Source organism: Ammospiza nelsoni, chromosome 1 (assembly GCF_027579445.1).
Source record: "Ammospiza nelsoni isolate bAmmNel1 chromosome 1, bAmmNel1.pri, whole genome shotgun sequence".
Lineage (NCBI taxonomy): Eukaryota > Metazoa > Chordata > Aves > Passeriformes > Passerellidae > Ammospiza > Ammospiza nelsoni.
Genome location: NC_080633.1, coordinates 22,388,938 through 22,403,938, shown reverse-complemented (window position 1 = coordinate 22,403,938; position 15,001 = coordinate 22,388,938). Strand labels below are relative to the sequence as shown.

General features: G+C 38.7%; 1 protein-coding gene across 5 annotated transcripts in view; it reads right to left on the bottom strand.

Annotated features, from left to right (window-relative positions):
* Positions 1 to 15,001, bottom strand: part of ADAM22 (ADAM metallopeptidase domain 22) — a 115,563-nt gene that overhangs the window by 15,821 nt on the left and 84,741 nt on the right. Inside the window, exons 22-28 of one of the 5 annotated variants that reach the window (XM_059470644.1) lie at positions 14,182 to 14,290; positions 13,248 to 13,338; positions 12,114 to 12,131; positions 9,124 to 9,231; positions 6,134 to 6,234; positions 5,496 to 5,562; positions 2,612 to 2,722 (exon numbers count right to left, since the gene is read on the bottom strand). In XM_059470644.1, the coding sequence (XP_059326627.1) occupies positions 2,612 to 2,722; positions 5,496 to 5,562; positions 6,134 to 6,234; positions 9,124 to 9,231; positions 12,114 to 12,131; positions 13,248 to 13,338; positions 14,182 to 14,290 (605 nt within the window). Of the gene's footprint in view, positions 1 to 442; positions 530 to 2,611; positions 2,723 to 5,495; positions 5,563 to 6,133; positions 6,235 to 9,123; positions 9,232 to 12,113; positions 12,132 to 13,247; positions 13,339 to 14,181; positions 14,291 to 15,001 lie in introns of all 5 variants that reach the window. The other 4 variants (XM_059470653.1, XM_059470663.1, XM_059470671.1 and 1 more) reach the window with 4 other exon arrangements.

Below are 15,001 nucleotides of genomic sequence, written 5' to 3'. Positions count from 1 at the left end.
CACTACTTTTTAGTCTTTTTTAATTTAAATTTTAGTATGCACTATATAAGACAGTAGGTAGAGTCAATGTGTAATGAAACTACTTGCTTCAGTAAATTAAAATTCTATTTAAGTTAATAGTATTTTATTAGTGATAAATATGTCTCATGCCCATAAAACACTATTCGGCATAAAATGATGAGAAAGCTACTACAAGCTATAGATGATGGTGGGAACGCATGCACTACACACACCCTTTTCAATGGCTTCATTAAAACATTCAGAAAAAGAATTGTAAATTGCACATGAAGCCAAAAACAGACATCAAAATGCAGCAAAAGAAGAGGGGCCCTTTGCACCTAAGTAACTTGTATTGATTTATACAAGATAAGAGTCCCAAGATATTTGTATATGCTGGAACAGCTCTAAGAAATGAGAATTATAGAATTAATTTACAAAATACCTAAAGTATGGTCCTTCTGTGTTTTTATTCACATCTTCTACCCACTTAGCTACATTATATTCTCTTTTGAACCATGGGTTTAAATACCTGCAGAAAGCAATGGAAGGAACAGAGAAAGCAGAAGAACAAGAATAGAAAATCTGAGAACACACAGCACAAGCTTAGCAAGGATGTCTTCATCCCCCAAGTGCAAGTGAATATGGCAAATCAATCAGTATGGATTTGGGTGAGGACTAGGCAATGTGTACAACTGCATGAGAAAATCTGACCTACGACAAGACTCATATGTTTGATTAATCTGGAAACTCTTTGGGATACATCATTCATTTATTGTCTTAATGGTAAAATTCACTCCTATGCAGAGGGCCAGCATTAAGCTCATGGTTTGAACTCCCTCATGATCTCAAAATAAGGATGAAGGGACATTTTGGCTTCAGTCATGATGTTTGCTTGCTGAAGACACACTTTTGCATCCATCTAGATAAATTGCAAGATAATGGCTAAAAGACCACAGAATCTTGGGCTTGACCCTTTTTACAGGAATGAATTTCAGCCTCATCATGTTAAAAGGTTTGAATTTTTTGCCAGTATAGTGACAATTTTTACACTTACAGGCAAAAAACCCTCTGATTTTTCAATGTTCATTTAGTTTGGCTTTAATGGAGGTAGGCTGCAGAGTTATCTCACATTTTACAGAAGCAATATTGACACCAAAAACACATTTTTTAGGAAAAAAAGTCTGAGTTGTCTACTCATATTAGTTACATGAAAAATTATGAAATAAAGATGATATTTAATTATCTGACAACAAATTACTAAGGAAGAAGAAAACTTTTTTGTAACAAATTTTTCCCAATAACAAGATAAGCAAATTCCTCCCCTTCTGTCATGTCAACAAAAAAGGCAGATGCAGAAAATAGGAGTCTGCCTGGACCAATTTAAAGCTTGTTCATGTTAGATATAAACGGCAACAATCAAATGATTATTTGTGATCATCATCTTTATACAATAGAAACTAGCACAATGAAATAGGAAACAAATTTTAACCAAGGAAAATGGGAAAGAAAATTCCTCTTTAAGTTATTTTTGATACTTCTGGTCCAGTTCTTGCCACCCTTATTTATGGGAGTGACTCCAATGACCTCACACATGGGAACAGGCCTTGCAAGTTACTGCTCAGATGAATAAAAGTTGGGCCAAATCATGTCATTCAACCCCCTCCATATTTCAAACAACAATGACAACAAAAGCAGCAGCACTTTTTCAACCTCTTTTGCTCCTTTTTTGCTCTGGAACATCTCCTCCCCGCCCCGCGCAAGCACAGCCACAGCTCTCAGAAAGGACTCGCCCTCAGCCACAAGTGCTTCTAAGAAGCTTCCTCAGCTCGCTTATCTATCAGGAATCGGGAGTGCTTTATGCTTTCCAGCTTGGAGTCTCAGAGAAAGAAAACACCAAAAGTGGTAGCGCAGCAGAACAGATGAACCACAAGTGAAGCAACAGGCTGATGCCAGTGTCACCAGGAACTAGTAAACTTCTGCTTTAGCTTTAATTGTACATTTTCTTGTACCTGCTGCAATACTTTAAACTTGCCCTTTTTCAGTTGAAAGGGTCTTTTGGTAACCATGAAACACTCCCAATCTGGCTTCCTGTATTAGAAAACAGTGTAAGGTGCTATCAAAGCATGCAATTGTTGCACAAACATGTTGCAGGGTTTCCTGGGTCTGGGTGTATTACAGACCATCATCCACCACCCCAATCCACCCGTTACAAAAAGGTTAAACTCGAGTTACTGCAGACCGCTACATGACACCATTGGAAAGCCCTCAGGCTGATCTTTCTGGCCACATGTCCATTAGTAATGGCCAGAATGCACACTTCCTTTGAGTGAGAAATTCTGCTTTGAAACAAGGTGTCCTTACGCATAAGCCCAGAGCTAGACCGACAGCTCGACTCGGCTCGTAGCGCAACATGCAACAAGGCAAAAGACCTGGGCTCAAGAGTACTGGTACTCCTCAGGCTGGCGAGGAGGAAGAGTAGCTAGCGCTGCATCAGCAGGAGCACCTCCAAGCAGTCACGGTGTTTTGCCACAGAGAAACTATCGGATACTAGGGAAGGGACTTGTCACAGGACAAAATGGCAGCCCAGAATGCAGGGGCAGGTGAGACTGACCTGTGATCCCGACTCCCTGTTTGGGGGTGGTCAGAACCCCCTGGGCTTATGCCTTGGGCAGGGATTTGGTGGGCGAGAGAAAGCCCAGGCTCAGATGCATGGGTTACCCGGCTGCAAAAAGACAATATATAATAGAAAGTCTAAACCAAAGACGTTCGTATCATGTATTACAACGAGGAAGTCAAATGCTTATAGGAAAAGCAGTGCAAATTAACCAAGGTCTGAATTGCTGGGACCTGTTTTAACACAAGCTCCCAATTAAACTGTCAACTTATTCAGAAAACTGTCATCATTCCTGGATAATTCTAATGGATTTTAATAGAGAGCTATTTATCAGGCCATTTCATCAGCCACATTTCTGAAAAAGCATTTGGCCTGTTGGCATTCCTTCCACATGTAATGAACCATCTGCCTTTAGTAAAGAATAATTATTTTGTTATCAAACATCTAAAAACAATTAAAAATGTCTCAAAATATCTTTAGCAGTCTCCTCCGAGCTCTATGCTTAGCATAAGCCTTGTTCATGTATGCTAGGTCCAAGGCTCACATAAAGGTGTGAGCAGGACATTTTTCAGGAGCTGAAACCCTGTCAGTGCTGCTCATGAGGGCTGCAGACTTTAAACCTTGCTCAGTCCTTAAGAAATTTTGTTTAAATGATTAATGTCACAATTCTATTTGATTTTTGGCTGTATACAAAAAACAATCTGTGCATAATGTGTGCAGTTACTGCAGACCATGCATACAAGTATCTTTGAAGGGAACCACACTAGTGTGGTTTTTAAAAAAATTGAATTCTGCACAAGGCATGGCATTAATAAACACAATTTTATAATGGTTAACTACAGTCTACTAATTACAGGAGACCAACACTGTTATCCTTTTACTTCCATATCAACAAGTATGCTTTATTGGACTCCTAAGGGCCATACAAGCTGACTTTCTAAATACTGCTTCAGAACAGATTTCAATATTATTCTGTACTTCCCAGACAAGGTAGAAAGGTAAATTGGTCTGGGATAACCTCCATGTATTCTGCAGCATCCTCAAAGCAGCTGGTGTTGTTTTGGTTTATTTTTTTCCTAAATGATGAAATGCTGGTCACAGTTACATCATTTTCAGTCCATTTTCTCTCCTTGCAAAAGAAGCTGTCCCTCTAACCAGAGAGCTAATTGCCCTCTAATAGCCCTGGCAATTCTCTCCATTCCCCACTGAACTGACACAGCCTGTGGATCATTCAGTGGGAGCTCTCTCTCCAGCTGGTGACAGGACTGCCCAGGAGACTTGGACAAGCCATTCAGGCCTGTGCAGTCCAGGACAGACCCGACCAGGAGAAAGGGTATTTTCCTGCCTGGCAGGCCTCTCCCAGGAACACACACACTGTGCTTTATCCCCAAAAGGTTGCTGCATGGCCCTTGGGAAGTACAAGCCTCCTCCCTGTAGCATCAGGGCTGCTGCTGGGTTAAGACACCACCATAACAAGCAGCAAAAAGAAAAGCAGAGAATTAGAGGGAAATTCAGGGACACCTTTAAAAGAGAAAAAAATATACAGAGAAATATATTTCCAACTCACAATATCTCTGTTTGCCTGCTTATTTAATGCTTCAAAGATCTCAGAGGAAATCTCATTTGTATTTTTGGCAGTTCGGCCAGACAAATTTTGGTTTTATCAAACTATCTCTTGCAAGGAGAAAAGAAAATGAGCAAAATAACATTTCAGTAAGAGTTTATCAGCACAAAGAGTACAGAGACTCTTGAGATAAACTCCTCCAAGGGCTAAAATTTCTGATTCCATGATGCCATTTTGACCATGCAATGTTATAATTGCAATGTGCATCGAAGTACTGTTTTTGTAATTTGTAGCAGCGGGTTTTCTCTAGGAACCCTTTCTGAGCCTACTCACCTTAAGACAGTGCACTGCAGGTGAAAGAAAAGTTTCAGAACAAACTCAAAATCCCCAAACCAAAGAAAATGGGGCCCAGAGAGCAGTTAGCATTATTAGCTTCCAGCAGGGTTGCTATCAAGCCCATTTGCCCATCAAGGTGCAAAGTTAGTAGTCATGATATGGGGAAGGACACTGTCACTACCACCATGGCCAAAGAAAGGGCCATTCATGTTGGCTGTAAGTGCTGTAAGAGCAGGCCAGTGCTTCTGACAAGCCCAGAGGTTTCCAGCCACTCACCACTCATTCATAAGAGGGGCCTGAACCAACAGGCTTAAGTACATAAGAAAGGCTCTTCCTGTGTGGGGAGCATTGCAACGTGGGCTCTTTAGGAAATGTAACCCATAAATCAATAAGCCAGCAACTCTCAGCTGTAGAGGAAAAGTCTGGGGATCAGTCACTTGGTAGAGACTTTAATTACCCTTTTATCACAGGGTTTAGTCAAGACTGGCTGTTTCAGGCTTACAATGGCAAACTTCAAGGTACTCTCAAAGCAGACAGATACCTCTCCTACAACCTCCAGGAAAGTATGCAGAGATACAAATCTCTGACTCTGCAATGGCCCAACCCAAGGTGGAGACAAGGGTAGGAAACAGTCAGGTTATCAGAAACTCAGTACTGAACCAGGATACACTCAGCAATGGCAGTTTACTGTAGACAAAAGCCTGCAGTGATGGTGCAGGCTGCCACCATCATTGGGAATTGCTATGGGAACGACTGTGAGGAAGCCTACATGAAAAAAGAAAATTAATAGTTAATTTTTAAAGAATACATTAAAAGAGGTTGAAATACATTAGCCAAACCATTTACCAGATTATCAGCAATCAGAATGGGCCACAGAGCAAAAATGCAGCTGTCTACTTTTCAGTACTCTTAATTTCCATCTACAAAACACAAATATGAAAACTCTACTTTTGGCTTTGCTTTTTTTAAATTCAGACTTACTCAGTTGAATTAGACCGTGGCCTAAATCTTTTGCCTCTGACTTTCTTTCTGTTTCCTCCTATATTACCTGAAAGAAATCAAAGGACAAAGACAGTAAAACAACTTGAAACTCACCTGCCCCATGCCAAACTGCATATTCTTTTTGCATCCATAGCAAAAGAGCTGCTATCTTTAACTTTACGCCATTAACCTTTAACTTTAACCATTTAAATCTCACAGGTCTGTTCCACTTGATTTACCTCAGACACTTAGGTTACCTTTCTCTACTTTTTGCTGCAACTGTACAGAGCAAAGAACTCCTTTATTTCAGCTGTTATTTGACAAATTCCCTACACTTCAAGAAAAACGCCTAACACTGCCTGATAAAATCACAGAAGCTGGCAATAGTGAATAGATTTCTTTCTCTTTTTCATGTTAGCTCACACAGGAGGGAGAAATTAAATGTAATTTCTTTGTGAAAAAGTACTGTGCAAAAAAGGCACTTGTAGGGTGCTGCTAAATTCTAATTCCAAGTTAATAGCAATTAGCACAATTTTAAGGAGTCATGCTGCTGTCCTAAGATCAGCTAAACTTCCAGCAGAGCACCAGTGGTCCAGAGGCTGGTTTCCACTGTGGCCAGCACAGTGGTTCACACTTACCTTGCCAAGAATTACTCCTAGGCCTCCCATTTTCACAAATGTCTGAAATATGTTTTGTGTCTGGGATCCTTTCACTCCAGGAATGAGATAATCCATTTGACCTGGAATAGGAGGGCTCAGATGCAGTTATTGTTAAGGGTATTGGCTCACATCAATGTTAGCTCAGTGGTTTGGTCACATTCCCGAGGCCAGTGACAAAACACAGCCTAAGGTCTGTCTGCACTAGCAGAGCATTCAGGATTTCTGGTTAAACTCTGCAGTTACACCTTGCAGCTGTCCCTGCAGTGGCTCCATGTGCCCACATTCAAGAGCCAGGCATCAGCATTGCTTTCTCACTCATCTGCTGTGGAATGCACAAACAGCGGCGCACACCAGATTTCCTTTGGATTTGCAGCTCTGCCTCAGTTCCTAGATGGAAGATGCCCTTACTACTGTGCTCATTTCAAGGCTTTTTCATCTCACATTCAAGCACATCCCACCTGCAGGCTGCCCACTCCCTCCTTATGCTGCTGCAGGAAAGCCAGGACACCTTCCCTCAACCCACTGCTAGCAGTCTCAGGAGCTCAGGAGTTTGTGACGAGCATCCTCCCTCCCACCCAGAGCTGGTAGTGCCAGGGGAGAGGTAACTCTGCCTCATTTTTGCTAATTTTGAACGTTTATATTTTATCAGCCAATTGCTGCAGTATATACTTCTAATGCTAAACTCAAAGCCAAAGATAGTCTTTTTATCTAGATGCTTGGTGCAAACTGTTTTTTCTTTCCTATTGCACTCCTTTTAAGAGCCAGAGATGTATGTGGTGATGTCCAACATGTGGGGTTTTGCCACAGGCTGCCTCTTGTTGAACTAGAGCTGCTGCTCAGCTGTTTGCCACGAGATCTACAATTGTTTCCAAAAGAGAAGAGGAAGTTGAAAAATCCAAAATAGACATATTACAAAGTCTTAAAAGAACTGTTTTTGTAGTTTTTAAGTCTGGATACTTGCATTTTTTAGTCTCTGATTTCCTTGGGAGCATCTGAGAGATGCTCTTCAGTTTCCAGAAGCTCAGGCTAATCACAGCCACACTGAAGTGAGCCCAGAGTTTCATTAATTCAAACTTAATCACATCATGAAAGGTCTGAGAAACAACAGATCCACTGACAGATTTTCAAACACTTCCTCCTCCTCCTCAAGGCCACTTTCAGGTTCAGGAATGTCTTGCTATATAATGGTTTTGATGTTTGCTATTTCATAATAGCAAGAGTTATCATAAAGTTATATCTTAATCCGTGAACACCCTCTGAATACCAGCTGATATTCCATAGTGCTTTCCAGCATGGAGAAGCCCCGGCAGCTGATGGCCCAGCCACTCTAACATCTCCCAAGAGATGCCATCCATACCAGCACACAGAGCAAACCAAAACCAGCTTGGAAGGTAGGAGGTAGCACTCTGGGAATTCAAATGGAAGGACTATGTCAGCTGTATCACAATGTTAATGGAATATTTGTCAGACTTACTTTTCCAGACTTGACAGTGGCACAACATACCTGAACTGGTGGTGGGAACAACAAAACTCTCTAGTACAGACAGACCTTAGAAACCATTAGCTTTTTGGAACAAATACTAAAGAGAGACACATGAAATAAATGAAGTATGAAAAGAAACACAGATACTGCATGAAAGAAGAAACACATTAAATTACAGTATTTAAAAATAACTTTTTTTTAAACTAGTATTTAAACCTGATAGACAGAGCTATGAAAACTTGCTTTCCCAAGACTTGGTTTCAAAATTTTAATCAAATTTTAAAATATTCTCTAACACAAACAGTGCATCATTTAAGATTAATGCTTGCTTCCTGAAAAAAATAAACAACCCACACATCCAAAAAGCTGAATTTAAAAATTAGAGATAATTAAGTAATCACTACTGGAGTTTCCCTTATAACATAATTGTTCTTTAACAAACTGAATGAAGTTGTATATAAGATCAAGCTGCTATATCAAAATAGCAAATGTCACTACATAGGTGTCCCTTCCATACATTTCTCTTTACTTTAAGTGAAATAATATCAAAGAAAATGGATTCATAACTGCACAGTTGTAGGCTGCTAAGTGGGACAAGAATTGAGATTTGCAGTTTTCCTGTGAAGCACTTCATGACTGTCAATTCCTCTAGGACACAGCGCTTCTCATAAATTCTTTTACAGTGCTAGCTAGACATTTTCATATAAAGAATCCTTAACTGCAGAGGAACAGTGAGCATCATGATCTTAGCAATTACAAATGGCTCTCAATGCTTTTAAATGAATCTTCCCTTTTAAAATGTTGAATTTTTTAGGCAACTGGAACAATAAAGGAATTAGTGAAATCTGATCAAGGGCAAAATCTAATTCTCTTTAATCTAATGGCAGCAAGCAGAAAAATGCAGAAAGCCTTTGTAGAATTATTTTCTAAGATAACACTTGGTGACCATTTAGTATACTACTCTAGTAAGTGAATAAAATGCAATCTGTATCATCTTTAATATGAGACAGCAGAAGTCTAAGTCAACATACTGGATTAATGACACTGACAAATAAAGATATAAAAATAACATTTATATTTAACATTTTGTGTTTATAACTATTATTGAAGAAAGACAATGCTCCTTTTCTTTGATTACATGACACTGATTTAAAAAGTTGTTGGTGTTTTATTTAATTTTTTTTCAGCCACCAATTATTATTACAGTCTACTTGAAATCAATTCTCAAGCAGGGATATTATGAAAACTTTATTAAACAAAAATTGATTTACAATGCAAAGATTTTTTATTCTGGCCTAATCATACTAATTAGCAACTAGGACACAGGAGAAAAATCAGTAATCAAAGCAAAAAGGATGCTATTTCAAACATTCCACAAAGAAAGAAGAAAGAGTCAAACCTGCTGCAAAACAATGAAATGTTCTGACTAATGGAATAATGGGTGATGGAACAGGTAGAAATCTGAAAATGCGACAGAAAAGCAGACCTCTTCTTAGAACTAGATGCAGAGTTTGTGCTGACTCCAGGAGGCATGTCGCTATAAAAAGAGTCGGCCTCTCCCGGCTTTTTTACATAATCTCCCTGGGGTATTTGTCTGAAGTGTAATAAACATTGTAGAGTCAGAAAACATGACAGGAACTAGAACGCACACAAACATGCATGAACATTAGTTTAAAAGAAAGAGGCAAGGATAGCAATCCTTGAGAAAACCTGTTAAGCACACACGATAAAGCTATTAATAAATAATTCAACCATCAGAGAGAAAAGTCCCACACGCTTCTGTTATGTGCAGAAGAGTGGATTATGTGGTTTTGGAAAGAGAAAACAAGGAAAAAGTTAACTCTGATCACAATTTTCAAAGTGAACAGTTAATGATTCTTGAGACACTGGATAACCAGTCCAGACATTTCAAATAGCTCATCATGCTGGCTGCAAAAAGCACCAGTACAGAGCCTAAGCTGAATACAGGCCTGCATCAAAGAGGAGCTCAGGAAAAGTGAATGTTTTTTTCCTTCTGAGGTAGATGCATTTAACTTTTGTGATCATGATAGAATTCAAGAGTAGCAACCTGTTGAGTTGTTTAAATTTCAGGAGGATAAAAACCTCCAGATTTTTAACTGAATTCTTGTGTAAGGGAACTAACATCAGTGTCAGAGATCCTCAGCTATTCCTGATTACCACAGTAGTAGACTCAATCTGCCAAGACACACAACAGTAATGTAATAGTTTATCCTTTTCCAGTACTAGAAGCTCAGTTACGGTAAAAAAAAAAAAAAAGAAAAAAAAAAAGATAAAACAATCTGTGCATTAGAAAGTTCTAATCAAGTTATGTAAATTTTTTGCAGATGGTGAATTCATTGCCAGCAGAGAATACCTGCCATTGCAAATATTCCAGTTATAGTTCCACCGGGTTTAAAAAACCTCCCAAGTACAAGTAGTTACTTTGACAGTTGACTATTTCATAATACCAGCATCAGTATTTATTCAGCCTCACACTTTCCAAGATATTTTTGCTACAGTCTGCTCCTATCAAGATGCACACTTATCAGGTTGATTCATATTCAGATTATGTCCAACTACAGACCTAAACTGGGACCTCTCCATTCCGTATCTGGATTTCTAATGCTTCTGAAGTATGTAAAGTATACAACTATATGGCACATAAATCATTGGTGCAATGCAGTACTTCCAGTCTCCATCTTCTAAGACCTCTGGAGTTTCAGTTCTTGTCCCATTCCTCAGCTGGCACATGGGTGTGTTCAGGGTTGGCTCAGTGTGGGTGGCTCTGTCCCCAGGGTTCCTCTAGCAAACTGCTTTCTTGCTACTCCATCAGATATAACTTCTCCCATGTATAGCTGTGCCCTTTAAAGCCACATATTCCAGCTGGCAGAATCCTTGCTAATTGGCTGTACCTACCACTTTCAGTTTATTTGTTTCAGTTGCTTATTAGTACCAAGTATAATCCTTATGTCATGTTCAAAAATATTATACTGACTTGTATTCATTGTTATTTAAGGAGTAATCTTTCTTTATTTTTTTCTTTTTTTTTTTTTTTAAGGACTGTCCAGATAATCTGGTGGATATGTTTATAACATTTAAGGAACACTCCCTGTACTTTTCCAAAAATATTTTATTTAGAAGTCAGCCTACAGAGCTCCATTTTATGCATGAAGGAGATTTATTTAGTTACTAAATATTTTCCTCATCTTTAAAATGATGGAGTCCTCCATTACCTTCAGAAGCCTCAGCTTATGTTCGTTCCCACTCTGCCTGTGCTCTCACACACAGCTGCAGACTGGCTGCACACTCACAGCTCTCTGGCCATAAAGTAATTTCTGGAGATGAAGATACCTGAAGAAGTTACATTCTCTAGTATTCCAATGCAAACATAAACTGGGTGGACTCTGTTTCAAGATTTTTCTGCTCTGTCCTCAGCCAATACTGAAACATCCACAGCAGAATGACTTGATGGCCATGTTAGTCTCCATTTATAGATACATCAGCTTCCACTAAGCAGCACCAAACCCTTAAATTCTGCCTTCCTTGAGCTGGGTAGCATTCCCTACCCACCAGCCCCTGCATAAGGCTTGACTTCAATAGTGTTGCCTTGTACTTGTTACTGTACCTGTGGCCTATCTGACCCTGGAGCACACAACCAGCACTTGACAGTGCTTGTCCACTATTTATAAATATTTTGAGCCTGGCAGAGAAAGCGCTACACAAAGGGAAATGGAGAACAAGCACAACGGGTAGCAGCAACAAACAAAGCAGCAGCTTGGACCAGAAGGCAACGACACAGGCAGAAAACAGGGGAATTTGAGAAATCCTCTTATCTGTTGGGGACTAGGAGAGGAAGGAGCCAAGTCCTTCCCACAAGACCCATCTGCCAGGCAGATGCCTGATCAAAGGGAGGTGGTCTTCCAGGAGCCAAACATAAGTCACTAGGAAAACGGTTTATTTTTGGCCACAAGCTTGAAATGCTGAAAGCTCAGCCCTGTGCTGAAGCCAGTACTGTGCTTTAGCTATGAATCAATTGAACAGGGTGACAGGAAAGAATGGGCTCTTTGTCCATACAGCAATTTAATTGCATCGTATTTTTAACTGCAAAGCAGCTCCAGGAATTAATTTGTCTCAAAAGGCTCCTGAACATCATGTTAATATTAATTATTCAGTTCTTAGCCTCCCAAGAATACTTTCGTCTCTAATAGCTGATTTTCAGTGTCTCTTATTGGAAATATTCTCCTGTTTTCCTAAATAAAACAGTCTATTGCAGAAGTATAATAAACATTGGTGTTGCTACTGAGTCCAGTGAAATCAGGATTTCAAGCAATGCATTATAGAATTCTGATTTCATATATCACTCTAAAATATGATAACCCATCTCAATATTTTCTTTGTAGCATGTAAATGAGTGAAAGAGAAGAAAAGCTATTTTCAGAGACTTCTAAGATACATTCCACTACTTTTATCACATACCTCTGTCTTCTGTAGTTTCTTTCCATATAAACAGAAGAGAAAGGAAGAAGAATGAGTTTTTAGTATGCAGGTACACATGGTCAGTAAGACCAAAAAAATGTAAAAAGAAAAGCACTGTATACAGAATGAAATTTTTGCTCAAAATATTTCTACAAAATCACTCCTGAAATAAGCATATTTACAAATATACTACATCAGAATAAACTGCCAGAAGCTGAGGGTGATATACCAAGACAGCATAGCCTACTTTTCTACTATCCTCATCTTCATAGTTTTTATTCCAAATGCTTCTTTCCTTAAGTATTTCTGAGCTGCCCTCAGCCTACCTCAGTCTGGCAAACCAGCAGGAGCTGTGCTTGTTATGCCAAACCACTGGGGCTGTGCCCCAGCCACAGCACTGCCTGCAGCTCAGCCTGCCCTGCCCTCCAAGCACAACAAGGACCTAGACACAAATGACTTCAAGAGACAGTTTCATCCAAACACAGATGATAAACTCAGTACCCTGAATCTTTTTTACTACAAGCAAAAGACATAAATCCCTCTGGTTTTATATGAAATTCGCAAAAGAATTAAAACTGAAAAAGACTAATCAGGCTAATATAATCCATTTTGCCTCTCAGTGAGCACTGACATCTCTACACCAGGAGAGAACTTGAGCCTTATTTGCAAATTGCAGATCTTTCCTACCAAAAACTGTGCTTGAATTAATTTCAGGTTAAGCCAACTAAAAATAATTATCTATTTAATGAAGGCTGTGGTTGAATGCTTTGCTGACTGACTGAAAGCTAATCTTGCTATATTTACTTCATCATGAGGAAACATTTATAATTTAATCAGATCATACTCCTGCATTTCCTTTGTCACATACAGTAAAATCATAATCTGATCATCTAAAAAAAAGAAAAGAAATTACTAAATGAGAAATAAATTTCAAATTTGGATCAAGCTCTCTAAAACCACATACAAATGTAAGAATTGCTTGAAAAATGTTAATACAATAAACATGTTACTGTATAAATATTGTTGAATTTGGATTTTTTAGATTTTTTTAATTGGTCTTTTCATAACATAATCAGCTATCACATGAAATACACATATTTTGAAATTCTATAAAGAAGAACAAAATGTACTTACTTGTAACCCCAAGCAGTTATTCCTAAAACGAGAGCCAACACTAAAATGGTGCCAGCAATAGCCCCTATTATTATATTTGTGCTAACCACGCCTGGAAACACAAGAAAGACGAAAAATATACATGGTTTTAGGAGAAAAATACACAAAACCAGTGAATGCATCATCTTTCAAAAACCAGCTTGAACAACTTTCACTAGGCTGATTGTGATACGTTCCTGAAGCATAGCATGGACATATAAAGATCATCTGTAAATCAAGCTTTGACTTCTGTGTCTGTTTCCACTAACTGAATGCTTGTTACACAGGAAACCTATGCCAGGTATCCCAAAACAATATTATCAATATTAAACTGCTGTAGATTACATCCTTACAACCTGCCCTAACAAATCCATGGAATAAAAGTGACTACTTGTTTGGTTTTGTTCAGATCCCTTCCACAGCTGAATGAATTAATCAAATGAAGGATTCTGGAAGATGTTCCCCCACAAGAATTTCTAATGACCAGCATTTACAAGCTCATTTTTCTACAATATATCTTTCTTTTGTACCCAAGAATAAAGCAGAATAAAAACTTCCACTCCAAAAGTGTAAGTCAGGCATTACCTGACTACACTACATCTAGATGTGGAATGTCCCAGTAACCTTTTGTTTGTCTAATCTCATCAATATGCTTAATAAGGCCACCCAGACGATTGGGACAAGCATGGTGGAACTGGACCCATTGATACCAGTTCTCAAAGATGCACTGGCTGAGGCTTCATTTACAAACTTTTTATACTTTACAGTGCTTCTGCTGTGGGAGGAGAGAGGGGAATGAGGCTCCTGATTCTGCAGCATGTTGTGTACTAGCTGAAAGAGTAGGAGACCTAGTTTTGCTTAATGAACTTTCTTCAAATCCAAGCATTTTCAATAGCTAGTAAAAATTACAACATACCTTTATTGATGGCATCCTTATCAAAAAATAGATCATCTTTGATATGAGCACTGCAGTCATCTCCTCCCCAAAATCGGTCACAGACGCATTTTATTTCATTGCTACAAACCTGCAGTCAAAAGTGCAGCTCAGAAAAAAAATCAGATTATTCATCCATTCCCGTAATTAATACCTCAAATATAGGTACAGTGATAAAGCCCTAATTTTACTGCTCACAAAATTTTGCAAAATAATTTTTAATATATAGCAATTTTTAATTTATGTTAGGTATAAATGAATTAAATATGCTATTATGTTTTATATAAATAGACGTAGTGCTTATTCAGTACAGACTTTAACATATCTATATTTAATAGAAGCATTTATAATTGCTTTAGGAGACTGACTTAATGACTTTTTTTTTTCAAAATATTATGAAGTGCATTATTTCAGATAAATAAGGAAGTTTTAATGCAGTATACAAGACAAAAGACATTATGAGAGAACAACTTCCCTGATCTCAGCTCAGTCACAGGGCCCTGGACACTGTGTCAAACTGTGTGAGGGACAAGGGGGCTCTCCAGGGCCACGGCAAAGCCACAGACTGCACACTGAGCAGAGAAACTGCCAAGAGCCAGCCCTCTGCCCTCTTTTCCAGAGTAAAGGAGCTCTCAGCCCACAAAATACAACATCATCAACAACTTTATGAATCTTCTTGGCTATTTATGTAATAAAGAGGGAATTAAAAAGAACAAGTCTCTGGAAGAACAGAGACCCAAGTTTCTCAGTTCATAAAACCTTTGTATTTATTCTCCAGCACATTGCCTGAGGAAATATCAAT